Genomic DNA, 19,678 nt, shown 5'->3' on the forward strand with positions numbered 1-19,678 from the left:
TTATAGTGCCTTACAGTGTTCATAAGTCAGAAGTTATTTGAGGGTGATTGCTTTTACTCGCTCAAAAACAGAATCCTCAGTTTGAATATAAAGTCCTGATTTTTACTCTTAAACCCCTTTATATTTTTTGCAATTCCCCGTCCAATTTCTCCTGGAAATTGGGTTGAGATAAAGGGAGGGCAAGACCTCAGATCCACGACTAGAGAGATAACTGTGTTTCATGGGGTGGAAAAACATGAAATTCTGAGTCTCGGATGGCCCTCCTAAGGAAGCATCGACTCCCACCGCTCTTCTTAGGGCATCGATCAGCCTGCCCGACTGGTTTTAAGATTACTGCCGCCGTCCTCAAGGACTGCCTGCCTCTGGACAAGACCGACAGGTAACGCGTCCCAGCAGTTTTAGCCGGGCAGCCCCGTGTCCCCAAGCACAGGCCCAAACTTCCGGAGCACACCGCTCGACGGTGGGCGGAGCGGGGTGGAAGGCGGGCCACAGATCTCCTCTGAGGACTAGAGCACCGGGCAGCCCAGGCAGGTCGAGGGTCTGCGAGGCGACCGGGCCCCTCGCGGCCCTCCGGAGGGGCCGCGCGCCGCCGGAAGTTGGAGGGGGCGCTCGTCCGAGCGCCGGCCCCACAGCCCGGCCCTCCTTAGGGTCCGCCCTCCGCCGGGCAGGGAGGAGGGCGCGGGAGCCGTGGCCGCCAGGACCCGCCCCCTCGCCTTCCAGAGCAGGCGACAGGCGGCGCGGGGAGGCGGGGCCGCGGCTGCCGGCGGTGTCTGCGCCTCGCGGTTTCGGAGCTAGCAGACGCTCGGGGAACATGGCGGCGGCGGAGCCCGTGGTCCCGGCGCTCCCCAGCGGCGGTGGCGTGGGGGCGCCGTCGGGCACGGTCCCCGTGCTCTTCTGCTTCTCGGTCTTCGCGCGGCCCTCAGCCGTGCCGCACGGCGCGGGCTACGAGCTGCTCATCCAGAAGTTCCTCAGTCTGTATGGCGACCAGATCGACATGCACCGCAAATTCGTGGTGCAGCTCTTCGCGGAGGAGTGGGGCCAGTACGTGGACCTGCCCAAGGGCTTCGCGGTGAGCGAGCGCTGCAAGGTGCGCCTCGTGCCGCTGCAGATCCAGGTGGGTCCCGCGGAAGGGCCGCGCGCCGAGCCAAAGCTCCCGGTCCCCATGCGTCCCCGTCCCCGCGGCGCTCCTCAGGTGCCCCACGGCGGCGGACCGTGCGCGGCTGGCCCGCTGGGAAGGGCCGTGCCGCTGTCGCAAGCCTCCGGGATGGCCCAGCGAAGGCGCCTGTCTGAAGGTGACGGTCACCGGCTGGCCTCGGCCGAAGACGGGGCGTGGGCCTCCCGGCTATTGGCGGCGCGCGCGAACGCCCCCACGTGTGTGGTCCTCAGCTGCCCGCATCCGCTTTGTGTGCCGGGAGCGAGTCCCAGCCTCCTGCGTAACCGAAAGGGCTGTGCAGAGTAGCTGTGTTTTTATTTGGGTTGATGCAGAACCGGGGGAAAGAGATTGTGGGGCGTATCGGCCTTAGGGTTTGTTCCCGGAGTTGTGTTTACCACTTGCGGAAACACAAACTTCAAGAGTCATATCCTTTCACCCATCCTCTTCCCCAGTTTTCAGCTCCTTTGATCTTAAGTCTTTCCTAACCTTAAGTGAAATAACCTTGTTTAGCCTCTTCCTAGTAACTGTCAACTGAATCTGTTGATTACATATATGCGTTGCCTACCTTGAAAAAGTCGTTTGACTCAGCACTGCAGCACCTTCTTAAATACCCGACTTTGGCTAGACCATTCTTTCCTGGTCGTGCTGGCCGAAAAAGTTGTCATACCTGAGGATTATTTTATGCCTTTTTAATATTTTTAAAAAGCCGTGCTCTAATACTACGCAGATCTGCCTCTTGTGTTCTTTTTATGCTCAGCTCAGAGGATTCACCGGAAGATTTATCCTGTTGAAAAGCAAGAACAAAAGGTGATTTTAGGTACTACACCACCACCATTTTTTTGGGTTGAGAAACCGGTAAGCCATTTCTTTGGAAGACCAAACTGAAATGTGGGATTCAGGATTAGAAGGCATTTTAATATTCAAGTGTCATTTTCTGAGGACTATTCTGTAGGTTTTGGTGGTTTGTTTGTTTGTTTTTCACTTGTAGTTGTCTGTGGAATTGGTCTTGTTTGCTGTTACTCCAGCAAGTGATAGCAAAGGAAGGCCAGAAGCTTCCAAAGCAGATACTTTAACCAGAGGGCAAAGGCTATGAGATTCTGTGGTCAACCCTTGGAGAGCCAAAAGGGAGGCAGTTGATGTCTGATACCATAGAATTTGCCCTGCTCTTGGGAGAGTTGTGGTTGGTAGGTGTTTACTACCACCCATTTTTATGCCTTCAAGAGTTTTCATGGCTGACACCTCTCTGCAGCCTTCCTTGTCAGTCTGTTTAGATTATTGCTGCCAAAATATGGAAGAAGCTGGATGCACCTTTGACAAATCCATTAATAAAGGGGAGAATCCAAATACTAGCTGAAGAGATCTGGAGCTTTACTGAGGATGCAGACTTCTTTGTGATGCATTTCCCGTAGTGGTTGGGAGAGAGAGTGGGCTGTTATCTAATAAAATGTTATGCCAAACTAGCACCCATCCCAAGTCTTTAAGACTTCCCCCTCCCCCCAACAATGGGATTTCTTATTTTGAAAAATTTAAAGCCTGGATCTGAGAACTCTTTTTAACTTATCAGTTTAGAAGTTAATAAAATATATGTATATACCTGAAATGTCTTGTACATTCTCAAAAGGCATTATATAATTCAGGTCACATGTGGCTTTTGAAGTCTTTTGCTTGGTATTGGAGATAAAATATAGTTAATTTTGTGTGGTGGTGTTTAAAATAATAATTATAATATCACTACTCTGTCCCATTCTTTTAAAAATGTTATTTTTTTCCCACTAAATAGTCCAATAATTCTTAAGCATCTGTTATAGGATACTTTATATATTTTAAAGTATTTAAAATATTTTTATATTTTTTCATTTTAATAATCACAATAGCTTGACTTCTTCAGCCAGGTGCCTCCCCCAGCTTAAAAATAGATAATGTGGAGGAATATACACACATATCATATATATCCATATACTTATTCTGATACCTATTTATATGAAGAGAGATATATGTGTGTGTGTGTGTGTGTGTATGGATATTCTCAGAAGAAAAAGGGAAGATACTTCTTTTCATGACCGTTTTACTATATTTTTTTGGAACCTGGCTGTGTAATCCTAGAGATATGGACATTTTATGGCTGGACGAGAACTTAGAGTTCACTCCACATTTGAGTGGCAGCTGTAAGTGCCTGGCCCAGTGAATGTAAACATGGATAAGACCCAATTCTTGTTCCGTACCTAGTAATCTAACTCCTTCATTTTACCAAAGAGCAGAACATGTAGGAAATTGCCTGAGGTTCCATGGCAAAGCGTGTGAAGATCCTACAGCTGGCCATAGCATTTATGTTCTCTTTTCATGCTTAATGAAAATATCAAGCAGAATGGAAAACAAGCCACAAACTTGAACTTGTAACATCTTTTGTTTTGATGCTATTCATTGTTTCTGTGGAACAGATGCCTGTCACTCAGCAAGACTCAAGGTGACCTGTCAGTGAGGCCATGCTCTGGGGATGATAGGCCCCTTCTCCCAGAGGCAGGGGTGAAGAGCATGTTTGGCCACATGTAATCCACAGCTTAAATAATGCCATTTATTATTTCTCCAAGAATAGGCCTTATAGCCTCTGTGGCCCTGGCTAACATACAATATATTCTAGAATGTATTCTTAATTTACACAAGGGTCCGAGTTTGCTTTCACGCTTGTTCTGACTGACGTTGCTAGTGACCTTGTAAAACACAGTGGTTGCTTGTGCCACACTGTCTGCACTGGTGGTTGGTTAGTGGTTCTGTGGGGATTGATCTTTAAGACCCCCATTGCCAGTATTAGGCTGTGGTAACTTTTTAGTGTCTTCTTTTCTGAAATATTCTGTCCAAGTGACCAAGTGTCTGAAGACAGCTCATGTTTCAAGCACGGTTTATGTGTCTTCAGCCTTGTCAAAATGCTTGAAGTCTAAGGAATTTTGAGACGCAGGGGAAGAAATGTAAATGAGAGGATTATACAGTGGGAATTTAGGTCATTTTTATGACTTATAAGTGTTAATTTTTCACAAGGTATTTCCCAAGTTTTAACTAATGGAGAATTCAACCCTGGAAACTCATGTAAGTTTGATATCATACCACTACCAGTGTATTTTTCCAGCTTATCACCAGGGAGGGCAGAGCCCAAGTAGAAGAGAGGAAGAAAAGGACGTAGTAAGAATGACACCAGCGAGAGGATTTTACTTCTGTATGTAGGAAGGAAGGCTCTGGCAGCTTCGTGTGGGCAGAAGATACGGGCTTCCCTGGGAAGGTTATTTCTACTTTTTCCTGAGGTAGTTAATTGGGAAGGGATTCTGCTCCAGGTTTTACTTCTTGGAAGTTTATTAGTACTATGATTATTCTAAACAGAGGTGTAGACATTTTGTAGCTAGAAGAGACCCCAGAGTACATGGTGGGAAGGGAGAGAAGGCAGGTTTGGAAAGAAAGGGCAAAGGACTTGGGTCTCCCTTGGGCTTGCTAGTTGGATGGTGGTGATTTTTGATTTCAGAACCTTTACTATGGAGCCTGTAGGAGGAGCAGGTAGATAAACTAATGCTCAGAAGTCTTGAGTTAGAGAAGCAGTCAGGAACTATCTTGGGAGGCACACAGTGTCAGGGGCACTGGAGAAAACAGCTGGATCCTGAGGGTATGATATTGTCTGCCCCGCCCACTTTTAAAAAATTTAACATTGCAGATTACTGCCCAAAGCATTGTACACATTTTGCCTCTTGTGGATACATTAGAGGCTACCTATAAATAAACTGTGTTTGAGTGGGAGCTAAACACAGTTTCCAAACTGTGTTTGGAAATTTTTTTCTTTCATTTAGTTTGCCAAGGGGAATCCAAAGTAGATTCAGGTATCACTGTGTTCCTGGGATCTGGCCAGTGTCACCTTCTCTCCAACCTCAAGTGCAATCTAAAGAAACCCATCATCCTTAACACTGAAATTGATGGAGTTGGCTGGCTTCCCTCAGGCAGTTAGAAAGCTCGCTGGAGTTGTAACCTCAATGCAAGTGACATTAGTGTTTACAGCAGGTGAGTAGGTTGTAAAATAAGAGTGAAATAAATATTCTCTTGCAGTCTAAATTAAAAAGCCCCAAACCGTTTTGCCAGGAGCAGATCATGTAATGGTCAGTCTTTTGGTGACATTTAGAAATCCACTTTATGAATCATTTCTTAATTCTGTAGACTATGTTAACATAAGTTAGGCAATATCAGTATTTCTTTCTATATATTTATTGTTTTCATAAGGGATTTTAGTAGTAAGTCGTATTTTAACCTCATTACAGAAGAACTACTATTTTTAACATGTGCTGACCTTCAGAGCGTATATTTCCTATAGGAGGGATACACAATAACCTAATACATTTATTGATTGATTTACATGAAGCTGATTTAATCCTTGAAATAGCCCTATGAGGTAGATACTATTTTTATTACTTTGTTACAGATTAAGAAGCAGCTGTTTGGAGATGTTAATGATTTGCTGCATTTCGTGTAATTGAAATTAGTGAAATGGACATTTGGACTCAGATTCTAATGCCCCTGGGCTGTCCTGTGTAGGCACTCTTGTAACCTGGGAGAGTCATGTCACAGACCTCTGTTTTGAGTCAGTATTGGAACAAAGCCTTACTATACCTGTGGTAATCAGGTTTCCTTGGAAACACTTCTCAGTGAAATAATGATACCTCATATCCCCTTCTAGACCCCTCTCCCAAGCACATCATGCCTATATTGTGACTATAATAGACTACTAAAATTTTGAAAACATCACATTTATAATTCCAAACTTTAATAATTCCTAAAGATATATAGTTTACTCACTGTAGTGGTTTGCTAGGTTGCTGCTGTAACAAAGTATAATACTACAGACTGAGTGGCTTATACAACAGAAATTTATTTTCTCATAATTCTGGAGGCTTTAGATCAGGTTTGGTTCCTTCTGAGGGCTGTGAAGAAGAAGCCGTTCCATGCCTCTCTCCTGGCTTTTGGTGGTTTGTTGGGAGTCTTTGGCATTGCGTGGCATGTAGACACGTCACCTTGATCTCTCCCTTCATGTTCACATGGCCTTCTCTGTGCCCAGATTTCCCCTTTTAATAAGGATGCCACTCCTGTTGGATTAGGCACCCACTCTACTCCAGTATGACCTTACCTTAATTAATTATGTTTTCGGTGACTATTTCCAAATAAGGCCACTTTCTGAGGTACAGTACTGGTGGTTAGGAATTCAACATATGAATTTTAGAACACACGATTCAACATACAACAATCACCATGCATTATGTTTATGGAGAGAACAGAAGTGGGGCACCATGTATCACTAAGCAAGGCCAGCCACTGTGTATGTGCCTGTCCTGAGTAACCGAGCAAGGGAAGAGCAGATTGCTTGCAGATGTAGCAGCCGTTGTTAGAAAATGGTCAGAGCACATGTGGAAGTGAAGGAGGGTAGTAAATACTGTTATGATCGTGGTAATAATGAGACTTGGGGATGAAGAGTCTTTTGAATATGAAATCTAAGGTTGAATGCCAGCCAAGACAGTTCTTAAGGAAGTGGACAAAAAATTTATACTTGAAATTTATCTCTTAAACTGTTGCTTGAGGAAGCCATTGTGATCAACTTTTTGTATTGAAATATGTATATTGAAATACGTATTTGTTATGTGTATGTGTATGTGTAGGGATTTATGTATATAAATATGTGAAGGTGTGTGTATATACACATACTTATATGTGATTTCTTCATACTTCTTGAATATGTGTTGATCTGTAATTGTTTCACTTTTACTCATGATGGCACTTGGTCAAGGTCACTTTTAATTTGCTATCTTGCAGTTGCAACATGTTTGACAATGAGCAGCACTTTTAGTTATGTACAAGGTTTTGGTTTAAGAGGAATTTCTGAGTCAAGTTACGAAGTCCCTGAATTACAGAGTCAGTGTGTAATTTAACAACAATTACTGAAATTCATGTGGATTTGGGGTGGATGGGGGAGTCAAGTTACGAAGTCCCTGAATTATAGAGTCAGTGTGTAATTTAACAACAATTACTGAAATTCATGTGGATTTGGCGTGGATGGAGGGTTTGGTTAGAGTTTTTATTTGTTTGTTTTTTGTTTTGGTAGCCTCAAATCCTCCTTTTTCTGTCTTGTAAGATATGGAGTTTATTCATAAAGTAGCATCTTTTCCCCCTACTACTATGGCATAGGGAGACCTTTTTTTTTCTTCATAAACTTTTAATTTTAGAATAGTGTTGATTTACAACAAAGTTGCAAAGGATAGTACAGAGAGCTCCTGTATACCTGACCTGGTTTCCCTTCTTGCTAACATCTTACATTACTGTGGCATATTTGTCACAGCTAAGGAACCAACATTGGTACATTACTATAAGCTGAGTGCCACACTTCAGTCAGATTTCACTAGCTTTTCCCTAATGTCCTTTTTCTGTCCCAGGATCCAATCCAGGATACTGATTACGTTTAGTTGTCATGTCTCCTTGGACTCCTCTGGCTTATGGCAGTTTCTCAGAGTTTCATTGTTGTTAATGACCTTGACAGTTTTAAGGAGTACTGATTAGATATTTTTGTAGAATGACCTCATTTTGGGTTTATCTGGTGTTTTCCTCACGCTTCAACCAGGGTTGTGAGATTTTGAGAGGAAGATCATGAAGGTCATTCTCATCACATATCAAAGCTGAATACTGTCACCATGGATTACCTCAATCTTGATCACCTGGCTGAGGCCGTGTTCACCATTACCCTCCCTCTATACTCTGAAGAAGCAAATTACTAAGTGCAGGTCATATTCAAGGGGATGTCAACTCCTGGAGAGGAGAATGTCTAAGGCATTTTTGTTTCATGAAATTATAACCAGTCATTTCTGCATAAAAATATGCCTCACACGCTTATCTCTATGGTTTCTTTCTTTAACTGAAGGTTTGTAGATGATGGATTCCTCTACTAGAAAGGATTTGCAGGGTGCTAAGGATTTCAGGGCTGCATTTTCTGACCTCCTCAATCTGTGTCTAATATGACATACGTATGATGTGGTCCCCTGCCTAGAACAGATGCCTCACAGCTGAAATGAGGTATAGGGAAGCACCAGGTAACAGGAACCCCAGGAGACCACAAGTCTGAATATTCTAGGATTTCTGAGTAGGTAAGTTTTTATTCCTTTAAGTATCCCAATTTTCAATATTTTGACCATTTTATATGGTAGTCCTCAAATATTATGTAACTTATTTTCTTAATGAGTGTGATAAAATGATTTTGTCCCAATTTATAACTTACATACAGCTTGTTACTCCTTCATTGGAGTCTAGACTGAGAGCTAGTTGAGTTTTGATCTGCTTTTATTGTATTTTTAATCTTTTCTTCCTCAGCTGTCATTTCTTGCTGCTATCAATTTGCCTGTCTTCAGCAGTTTCCTTTCAGATTTGCTGTTTCCAATCCTATGTTAATTTATAATCCAGACAACCAAACTTGTTAGGAATGTATACAGAGTTAGTCAATACAGTCTGAGATAAGATCTGAAAGCTGGAGATCAAAGCAAGTGTAGGCTGTGTGTTAGTGCATGGCCATCCAGCATACTTAGGCAACTGCCTGGGAGTTTTTTGCCTGCTTGGTGGTATTCCCATGTAGTAGAATGGGAAAATTGCTAAGGTGCATTACAGTTACTTGAAACAAGACAGTTACAGCTAAACTGCTTTTCATAGTGTCCCCTCAACACATTGTGGATGACTAGGGACCCCTGGTTCAAATTTCTAAAAGACTATATATATATGGATTTTAAGCCTTTTGAGCCAAGATTTAATGTTTACTGAGAATTTAAGATACATGGTCACAGTGACTGGTTTTCAACAAAGTACCCTAAGTACTTACATATACATCAGACTCATTGCTTTTGATAATGACCAAAATGGAAGCATGGTACTTGCATTAAAAATTTAAGTAAGGAAGCAGCCAAAGATGGCATATATAATTTAAGATGCTTGAATATTTATTTTAAACATACTTTATTGGCAGAGTAGGAAAACCCTCCACATAGTGTTAGAATTAAAGATGACACTCGCATTCTGACATGAGCTTGGTGTTGGACTGTATGTGGTTAATCAGTGCACACCTATAGAGTTAATACCAGAGGGAGATTAAGGTGCCAGAGTCCTTCAGACCAGGACACAGATAAATAAAAGTGCAAACTGACTAGAACAGTCATACTGTTAAGGATAAAAGATTGCTTTTGATGATTCATTTAATTCTTGTAATTGTTTCTTGGGAGTATGCCATGTGCACAGATACTAAGGCAGAGTCTAGGGCCAGGCTGGTGGTGAAGCCACCACCATGTAATCAGGACTCAGGTTCCTCTATAAAATTATGAGTAATTATTGTCTGTGGGTGGGTTAGGTTAATTAGAGGGGAGACTTACGGGGTGCCCAGTAAGAGTAGTGGCATGGGTTCATTCATGATCAAACTGCATCCTTTCCAGAGCTTTCTCTAATTTGAGAAGGTAGAAAGAAAAGTACCATGGACTTTTAAGAATTAAATTCTTGTATTCAACAGTGATTTTTCACTTTTTGGTAGATCCATATTGGGCCCAAGTTGTTATAATAGACCAACTACAGCAATTAATGTAAAGCATGGTAATCTGATACCCAGTTTTCATCTTAATTCATTGACTTTCCCGATTGTGATAAATATGTGTAAGAATTCAGATGTCAAATTTATGTCTTTCCATTTGACAGTGGTGATGTGCTTGGCATCATTTCATTGAATTTTTTTTGAAGTCTAAGAAGTTATTCTTGAGAATACCAACTTAATATTTCTGTGTTGATGATAGCAGGATATCTAGATTTGTTTCTGTTTTTTTAGTTTTTTGTTCCATAATCTTTGCTACGGATTATTTAAATTTTATTCTTTGTTCTTGTAAGCAATGCCATCATCAGATTTAAGTTTTTTACTGGTTTTTTATTATAAAAGTAATACATATTTTTAAATAACGTTTAGCAAATGTTTTAAAATAGCATTTGAAAAATAAAAGAAAGGTATTAAGAAAAAATGTTATCAACATCCCTAACTATATAACCACGTGTTCATATTTTCATATATTTGCTTCTACTTTTTATTCATATTTTTACATTATTGAAATACTATTGAACTGTGCTCCGTTTTTAAAATTAACATTAGATTATGGCATTTCTTCTTAAATGGTGCACGTTTTTTGAAAACATATACATATGTTATTTTAATAGGCTAAAAAATGTTTGTCATGTGAATGTGTTAAAATTTGTGAAATCATTTTTGTATTGGTTCTTGGTTTATTTCTAATTTTCACTATTAAAAGCAATTCAGTGGACATCTTTGGGGATAATTTTTTTTTTCCTGTTATTCATATCATTTCTCTTAGACAATAGTTGTAGAAATGGATTTAATGGGTCAAACAGTAGGAATGTTTTTCTCTCTTTACTGACCTCCAGCTGAAAATAAATGTCATTGTATAACAAATGCTAAATCATTCTTTTTTTCTTTTTTCCTCAGCTCACTACCCTGGGAAATCTTACACCTTCAAGCACTGTGTTTTTCTGCTGTGATATGCAGGAAAGGTTCAGACCAGCCATCAAGTATTTTGGAGATATTATTAGTGTGGGACAGAGATTGGTATGCTTGCGTGTTCATTTTTTCCAATTTGCTAAAGCATGATTCATACACAAACATATGTATATTGCTACTTATCTTTGTGTGTTTTTTTTCCTCCAGTTACAAGGGGCCCGGATTTTAGGAATTCCAGTTATTGTAACAGAACAGTACCCTAAAGGTCTTGGAAGCACTGTTCAAGAAATTGATTTAACGGGTGTAAAACTGGTACTTCCAAAGACCAAGTTTTCAATGGTATTACCAGAAGTAGAAGCAGCATTAGCAGAGATTCCTGGAGTCAGGAGTGTTGTGTTATTTGGAGTAGAAGTGAGTACCTCTTGTTCTGTTTTGGACACAATATCATTTGTAGAAAACTTGTTATTTCCAGAATGTAATTTTGTATATAGAATACCATGTAGGTAACTGATAGAAAATAGCTACCATTTTTTAAGTGTTGACTACTTGCATGGCACTGATCTAAACACTTTATATATATTAATTTGTTGACCTCTCACAGCAATCCTCTGAGCTAAGTACTTTTGGTCTTATATTGTAGGTGAGAAAACTCAAACACAGATGCTATGTGTCTTGCCCAAGGTCACAGAGTTAGTTAAAGTTAGATGAAGCTGCATTTGAATCTAGGTTGATTGATTCTTGGGCCTTTGCTTTGAACCCCAACTTTTGGAACACATTTTCACCAAAGACAGTATGTTTATTTATGTGTTATAGGAGCTCACCTTGGTCATGTTTTTGTTTTAGAAAAACCTTAGAAGTCATGCAGTTAATTGTCCTTCACATTTGAATCATGTATACCTATTTTTTTAAAGGAAAAAAAATACTCATGGATTCCTAATGCTGATTAAAATGATTTTTTGTTTGGTTTGTTTTTTTGACATGTAGAAACAGAATATAAGTATTTATTCATAGCTTTTAAACACCTCTTGAACTAAAATTTTAAAATTATGAAAACCATAAAAACAGTGAAATCCAAATAATATTAATTTAAGACATCCATGATGTTTTGATAGTAGGTTTCAGAGTAGTAGGTTTTAATAGTAGAAGATGTAGCCTCAGGTTTAGATATATATTAAATATTTCTGTATTTTGACTTAAATAATGATAAAATAAAGGAAGCCTATTTGTATAAATATGTCACACCAAATGCTGACTTTTGCGCTTTTCTTGCTTGTTCATCATTAGACCTCATGTCTAATCAAAATCATCTTTGAGCAGTCCTCCAGTGCTAATTTTAATGAGTTGTCAGTTGATAATTCTCCACAGCCCTCTTGTCATATGAAGATAAGGTTGGTTGGCATTATTAAAATCTGCTTTCATTGGTTATATAATCCACTTATTGTTGGAGCATGTTTTTACTCTTTATTCTCTGCTGATGAATTGTTACAAGTTCATACTTAGAAAGATGGAATCTGTAGAATTCATTTTCTGGTGATGTATACTGGGTATTTTTTGCCTGTGCTACAAGTTATTTTTAACTTGGCCTACCTTTACTACTGGGTGCCTTATAACAACTCAGTTTTCCCACCATTATCTCAATTGGCAGTACTGCAAACGCGTTCTTTGTGTTAGGCACTTGGTGTGAATACAGAAATAAACCCAACTGTGAGTGGCATCAAAACTGAGTGGTAGTAGTCAGCCATATGAAGGTCATCCAGATGACATAGATGAAAATCTTTAAAAAAAAGTGCTCACAGAGCTCTAAGAATATGTTCAAGGTTCCCAGTACAAAGAACATTGATGTAATGCAGTCCCTGACTTAACAAAGAGGCAGCCAAAGCCAGAAATGTTGTTTATGCTCAAGATCACTAGTGAGTTGGAGGCAAAACTAGATGTGGACAAGGCCATTAGACCTGTAGTGCTCTTTCTGCTCTACCGTGTTGCTGCACATTTGTAAAATACTTGTAGTTTACCATGTTATTACATATGGTTTTTACTTTCCTACTAGACCCATGTGTGCATCCAGCAGACAGCTCTGGAGCTCGTTGGCAGAGGTATCGAGGTTCATATTGTCGCTGATGCCACGTCATCGAGAAGCATGATGGACAGGATGTTTGCTCTTGAGGTAATTGTCCTGCTTTAAAATAAATCGTTAGCCAAGGCTTCCAAGTAAATTTGGAGAGTATTAAATATGTAACAGCAGTGAAAGATTTACCTCTTAAATTTGAGCTTGGTCTGACAACAATCAGACTCATTTCCGGGGTTTCTACTACGCACGACAAACCTCTGAGGTCTCACCATCATATCCTGTTTTACATCTTCTGTCTTTATTTCTAGATGTCTAGTAATTCCAAGCGCTCCTTTACATCTTCTGTTGTAACTTGCTAGTTTTGCACATGAACTAAGAGGCATTCCAGTAAGCTTACTCTGAACTACTGAAAGATTTGCAAATTAACAACAGTTCACCTAGGCTTAACTCGGCCAGGGTCTAGCCAACACCTAGGGTATGGTGGGCCGAAGCCTGGTTCAGCCATGTGTTAGATTTCCTCAGACTTGAATTTTTGGGGATAGGGGGTGCCCGTCTCTTACTGTGGGCACCACTCACACACAGTGTTTAATGGCTCTCTGTGTGGAGTGTCAAAATATACTTCAGAGTCAGGGAGTTGATGACTTTCATCAGTGTTGCATAACAGTAGCCTTACGTAAGCATTGCCTATTCCGAGACTGTTGAAAAACAAACTCCCTCAATTAATCCCACTGACTCAAGTCAGTGGGGAGGGCTGATGCAGAAGCAGGCGGGTGGCTGGCAGCAGCAGTGGTTTTAAGGCCCTGGTTGGCCATCCCTTCTCTTATTCCTGAGCAGTGAGTCCTATTTTGCGATTACAGGTGGAAATGGTTTTATTTATTTTATTCAACTATTTTCAAGTCCACTTGGACTACTGGGTTCTCTGGTTAGTTAGATACTAAGTGTTGCTTCTTCCCTTCTCAGCAGAGATCTTTAAGCTGTTCTTACAGTCATAGTTAGTTTCCACTTTTCAAATTTCCTTAGTAATCTGAGTTTAAACACTTCCACTGTCAGATCCGAGCTACCTCGGCAGGCAGCTCTTTTCTTCTCTGAATACCTTTATGGTAATGCTGAGGTCCAGAATTTGAAGTGTTTCCAAGGAAGCGAAAAACTAAGAACATACAAAACCAAAAATTTTCCTTGCTTGTAAAGAGATTTCAAGAACTTTTGTCCTACATTCAAGTTTTTTTAGACGCCTTTATTATGCCATTTATTACAGAAAATTTTGATTGTTGGCAGTTCTGTGTTCTACCAAGACTCAGAATAAAAACAGCCATTTACCATCTGAGCCTCATTCTTTTGGAGGTAGTCTGTAATCTTACTGATTAGGAGGAGTCTAAACAGTGGAGGGGTAATACGGGTTTGAATTCAGGTTCTGGCATTTTGTAAACTTGTGTCCTTGGACAAATTACCTAATATCTTTGCCTCAGATTTCTCATTGGTGATGTGAAATAAAATTCATATTTTTATGGCAAGACAAGGAAAATTTAAACATGAAAAAATTTTCTTTGACCTTTGGCCTCCTCTCTCCTCCCTACTGTGCATTGTGTATCTAAAGTATGCATCGACCAAACCTCCCATCAGCAGAAATACCTGCTCAACCATAAAGAGCAGACAACCCCTTAAAAGATAACATTCCTTCTTGATCTTCTAAAGGGTCACATGACCCACCACAATGGCACTAAGATCTGGATTATGTAAACTGTCAATAATATGTCATTTAATGTACAGCCCTCTGTCTCAATTTATGTAACTGCTTTGACTTCTAACGGGTGGACCAGTTCTCAGAGCTTTCTGAGGGGCTGTTCCCTGATTATAATCCTCACTTTGGCTTGAATAAAATTTTCCATTTCTTCCTTTTTTTTTAATTGGAGTATAATTGCTTTACAATGTTGTGTTAGTTTCTGCTGTACAATGAAGTGAGTCAGCTATATGTATACCTATGTCCCCTCCCTCTTGGACCTCCCTCCCACCCATCTAGGTCATCACAAAGCACCGAGCCAAGCTTCCTGTGCTTTATAGCATGTTCCTGCTAGCTATCTCTTTTATGCATGGTAGTGTATATATATCAATCCTAATCTCCCAATTCATCCCACCCTCACCTTCCCCCACTGTGTCCACATGTCCATTCTCTAAGTCTGTGTCTCTATTCCTGCCTTGCAAATAGGTTCATCTGTTTCTTTCTTAGATTGATGGATTAATTTCTTGTCGACTGTGAAATAGAAATAATAGTCATTATGTGGGAGGATTTTTGTGAAGATTAAATGAAATAATGTATCGATAGCACTTAGTACAGTGTCTGATATGGTAAACACTCAAATGTTAGCTGTTGCTTTTATTTTTACTGTAGCTATTATTTGTTTTTGTTGTCTTCATGAGGTTCATCTGATCAGAAAAGTATAAGCATATATCAGCTTCCAAGACCCAGAAGGGACTAGTCCTGAGAAGTTCTGAGGAGGGAAGGAAGGAATATGGTCTGGGGTGGATTTGGAAGAGCCTGGAGCAGCCAGTATTGCCTTGGCTTACAGTGCTGAAGTTGAAAGGGAGAGAAGAAGCAGGTTAGGTGGTGATGGGGGAAGATGTGTGCCACATTTCAGATTTTTCCTCTTAGTCTTAATTTGCTATGGAGGTGTTTTAGTCCCTCAGTCCCTAGGAGAAATGTTAAGTCTCCTTTTTTCTTCTGTGACTATGAAGGTGAAATAGAGCTCTGGTCTGCTCCCCTTCTTTTTTTCCTTGAGAACACAACTACTTAAGGTCATTCCTGAGACCCCATATTGCCTGTTAAGACCATTGTACTAATAAGATTTATAGTTACCGTTATTAAAACTTCTCTGCCAGGATCTGTGGTGTGTGCTTTATTCCACAAAATTTTTTGAGCACCTACCATCTGACAGGCATTTTCCTTTCAACTTACAATTGTAGAGTAAATGTGAGATAAAATAGAATAAAACCGTCTCTTGAACTTGATGTCCGTGTACTTCTGGGGAGTTGTTAGTGTTTCTTGGGAATTTAATGGGTTTAGTCTTTTTTATTCCCCACCCTCTCTGAGGCTGTCTTGGCTTTGTGTTCTTGCATTTTTAGGTTTGTGGGTCAGAGTAACCTATCCTTTGGCCTAGTTGGACTGGTTTTGCACGTGTAAGGGAAGAACTCAGGAAGCCTGTTAAGCCATGTACCCATTTGCATTAAACGGCTGGAGTTTTAATTGCCCCTTCTAAAGCCAGGAGATAAAGTGAGTGTGGGACCAGTATTGTAGGTGTCCTCATAGCTCAAGGTGGCGGGCAGGAACCTTCCAGTGTCTGGAAAAAGTGCTGCTGTTCTCTTTCTGCTCAGGTACCCTTCTAGGTTGGGGCTGGGAAGGCACCGTGGGAAGATGGCACCGTGGGAAGATCTGTTAGTCTGATCTAAAGACTTTGCATTTTTAGCAAAGGCGTGAGCCACGCCCTCCCCTAACACAGGTTCTTGGCTTGATTACTTTCGAATGCAATCAATATTGGGCATATCTCAGTCTTGAAGTTAAATAATTTTATGTAAGTTTCTGTTTACTAAAGTGTTTTTCTGTGTGCCTCTAGTGTCCCAGCTTGCCCCTGCCACGGTGTACGGACTCACAGCCTCCCTGAGGGTTGTTGGCTTAGGGTGGATCCGTTGCTGCTCTAGTTTGGTCAGGAGAGCACTATGGAAAAAAGCTGCCTTCTTCCTGGGTCATCACATTTCTTCCTCGGACCTGGAAACAGTTTTCTGTCCTTCCTGCCTCATGAAGGAACTAGAAAGATGACTGAGAACTGACCTTTGTTTGCACTTTCACAGACATTGAAAGTATGATTCAGATTCAGACTGACTGATTGAAAGTCCATTGATTCAACAGGGAGCAGTAAGGAAGGCAGGGCAGCCAGGGAGAGAGCTGCGTGTGGATGGCTGGACATTCACGGCACCGATCTGCAGCTAGTCTTATTCCCCACCCTGCTGTCTGAAGCAAGCACACAGTCCTTTGAGATTCTGAGGGTTTGATACAATAGTCGGGAGTTGACTGAAAAGCAAGGAGGAGGAAATTAGTCTCCAGAAGTCTTTAAAGAACTCAGTGATGACTCATCCTCTGGGATTTGTCCCAACATAAAGGACACTAGCAGCCTCACTTATTTCTTCTTCTTTCCTATGTAACCCTCTGCTGTTTCTTCATTTCTCCAGAGCTGTGGTCAGCCTGCTCTGCACACTCCTGTGCTGGTGTTTGAGGTCCAAGCTTGCTATCTGATAAGTAGGCTATGGCTTACACTCCCTTCCGCATCCTTGGGGATAAAAAGGAAGAGTCTGCCAGTGGGAAGGTTGGGTCTCTGGATCTGCAGCCATTTGAAGGGTTTACTTTGGCTCCATTGGGACGTCCTGTTTATTCAGGTGACTCCCTTTATGACGAGACACTGATCCACGTCTTTTCCTCTAACTTGTGTAGGAATCGTGTCTAACCACCTCATCTTCTAAGGCTCTTACAGTGAATGTTGCTTGGGGTAACAAACAGTTGGTCTGTTTTTTTCCCTAAGGTTTCTGATAAATACATCCAGAAAATGGATCTCTGCTCTAGAATTCTCCTCCCATTCCCCTCTCCCACCTTTTTCTCCACTTTCTCTTCTTTGCCCGCCTCCTTCCCTTTCCCTCCTCCCCTTCCTTGAGATTTCTGTCCTTAGCTCTTTATTATGATTCCACTGGAACAATTTGGCAAGGATGTTCTTTCACCTGTCAATGAAACTCTATACAACCTTAAATTTTATACTCTGTTTATGATTCTAAAAAGCTTACAATGGTGGCAATGGTAGTGGTTCTGTTGTCGTCCAGGGGCACATTCTTAAACCTCACATGAGGCTCCTCTACCACCAGCATTTCTTACTTATGGGAAGGGCATGCAGTTTAATGTCAGATATTTGGAGAGAGGAAAAAAAGAAGTTAAGAATCATTGTTTTACCATCCTTAGCCTTGATTTCCCTCTGTCCCTGGTGCATATAAGTGAGAATATTGGCAAGTGAGAATATTGGCTGCCTATTCTCTTTTACTTGTTTCTAGTCCTTATTACTAATATTGAGAACCATCATAAAGGGTTTGTGGTGTGGCTAGTTTGAAATCTCTCCTCATCTCTGAATTTGTTGGTATGGCTAAGGGCCATGGTTTTGATAGAGGACACTAATCGTTGTGTCCTGGCATGCTTTTTGCTGTTTTAATACAGTGTTCATTCTCATACTTAATTTCTTGATTTGTCTTTTTTTTTTTTTTAAGCGTCTTGCTCGAACTGGGATCATAGTGACTACAAGTGAAGCTGTTCTGCTACAGCTGGTGGCTGATAAAGATCATCCAAAATTCAAGGAAATTCAGAATCTAATTAAGGCGAGTGCTCCGGAGTCGGGTCTGCTTTCCAAAGTATGACATGTGAAGAACTGGTATGCTACTCACCGTCAGGTGACAGGACTGTAAGCCCAGACAAGCTCATGTCTCTAGTCGAATTAAAACGTTAAGTCAAAAATTGGCTCCTTTTTTGCGCCTCTTAGTAAAACTTAACCAATTAGACCTTTTGGGTACCAGCATTTAGTTACAAATGTCAAAGGCTTCAGGTGCTGCTTACCTTCTTTTTATGTTAATGTGCTTTTTATTTATTAAAAAAATTATAATGGAGGTGCCTGTTTTCTCTATACCATATACACTGATCATACTTTCAAAAGTGCACACTCTTGTGAAATTTTCTTAAATTGTGCACAAAGATCTACCAGTAATAGTTTGACTTTTGTATTATTGTAAGATGTATGTTATAATGTTAATGTGGATTCAGTGCTTTTACTTTACAGGTTGATTGAAATAGGATTATTAAACGAGAATTTAAAAACAGGACTATGGATCGTGTTACCCCTTTTGCTCACAATGCAGTCAAGTTATTTATTATGTTGCACTGGTTTAACCAGACAAAGTTATGTTGAATAATTACATATCTTTCTTAATTATGCTAATTTTCTTATTCTGCTCACCATCACTAATTCTCTGTTCATGTTCTCTTTTTTAACTGAATCTTTTACCCAGAAAGACTCATTCGCTCATTGCTTGTTTTAATTTTGTAAACAGATGAGAGGATTTGCAACACCATATCATTAGTGGAGGGCTGTTTTAAGATCTTTGAAGTATTACTTTAGCTGAGTAGCTTTATAACCATCTTGAATACATCTTCTAATATGCACAGGATTTAGCAAAAAGATAAAGGCTGGATAAACTGTAGTTTTAAAACATCCATATTCTTGTTTGAAATTTTTTCCACCTACCTTCCAATTACTGTTAATGCAAAAGGCCTCAGTAATGATTTGGTAGTATTACTTTTGCAGTCATTACTACCATTCAATAAATTTATTTTCATTAAATACTTATTATAGGGTTTTAAAACTTTTTAAAAAATATTATGTGAAATATGAAACATTGGTGTCTTTTATATTAAAGAAATTAAAGAAAACGTATTATGTGAATGAAGTTCTTTTGTCCGCCACAGCATGGCTCTTTGATTACTCTTCCAGGGATTCTAATATTTATTTAAAGGTATAAAATTTTTGACATTGTAATCTTTCAACTCATGGAAATTTTCGAAGAAGGAAAATGTTTTGTCCATGGGGGTAAATGGATTTTATTGAAGGGCCTTCTTATTTAAAAGAGTAGAATTTTTTTTTTTTTTTTCTGGTCAGTGTAACAAACAGCAATCTAGCATTCTTCTTAGGGTTATGTTTTAAATTTTTTTCCCAGCAAACTTGTGTGTCAAAAAAGAAGAATCAAAGATTTCTACACATTTTAAAATAGTTTTTAATAAATTTAACCTAGTGCTTCTCAAACTCTAATATGAATACAAATCACCTGGGGATCTTGTTAAAAT

General features: G+C 40.2%; 1 protein-coding gene across 1 annotated transcript; it reads left to right on the plus strand.

Moving 5' to 3' along the window:
* Positions 1-737: 737 nt before the first annotated feature.
* Positions 738-19,187, plus strand: ISOC1 (isochorismatase domain containing 1). Its single transcript, XM_060091905.1, has 5 exons — positions 738-1,114; positions 10,683-10,802; positions 10,902-11,105; positions 12,742-12,858; positions 18,055-19,187. Exons 1-5 carry the CDS (start codon positions 812-814, stop codon positions 18,199-18,201), a joined length of 891 nt encoding a protein of 296 aa, XP_059947888.1. The 5' UTR covers positions 738-811; the 3' UTR covers positions 18,202-19,187.
* Positions 19,188-19,678: the final 491 nt, after the last annotated feature.

Source organism: Mesoplodon densirostris, chromosome 3, assembly GCF_025265405.1.
Source record: "Mesoplodon densirostris isolate mMesDen1 chromosome 3, mMesDen1 primary haplotype, whole genome shotgun sequence".
NCBI classification, from domain to species: domain Eukaryota; kingdom Metazoa; phylum Chordata; class Mammalia; order Artiodactyla; family Ziphiidae; genus Mesoplodon; species Mesoplodon densirostris.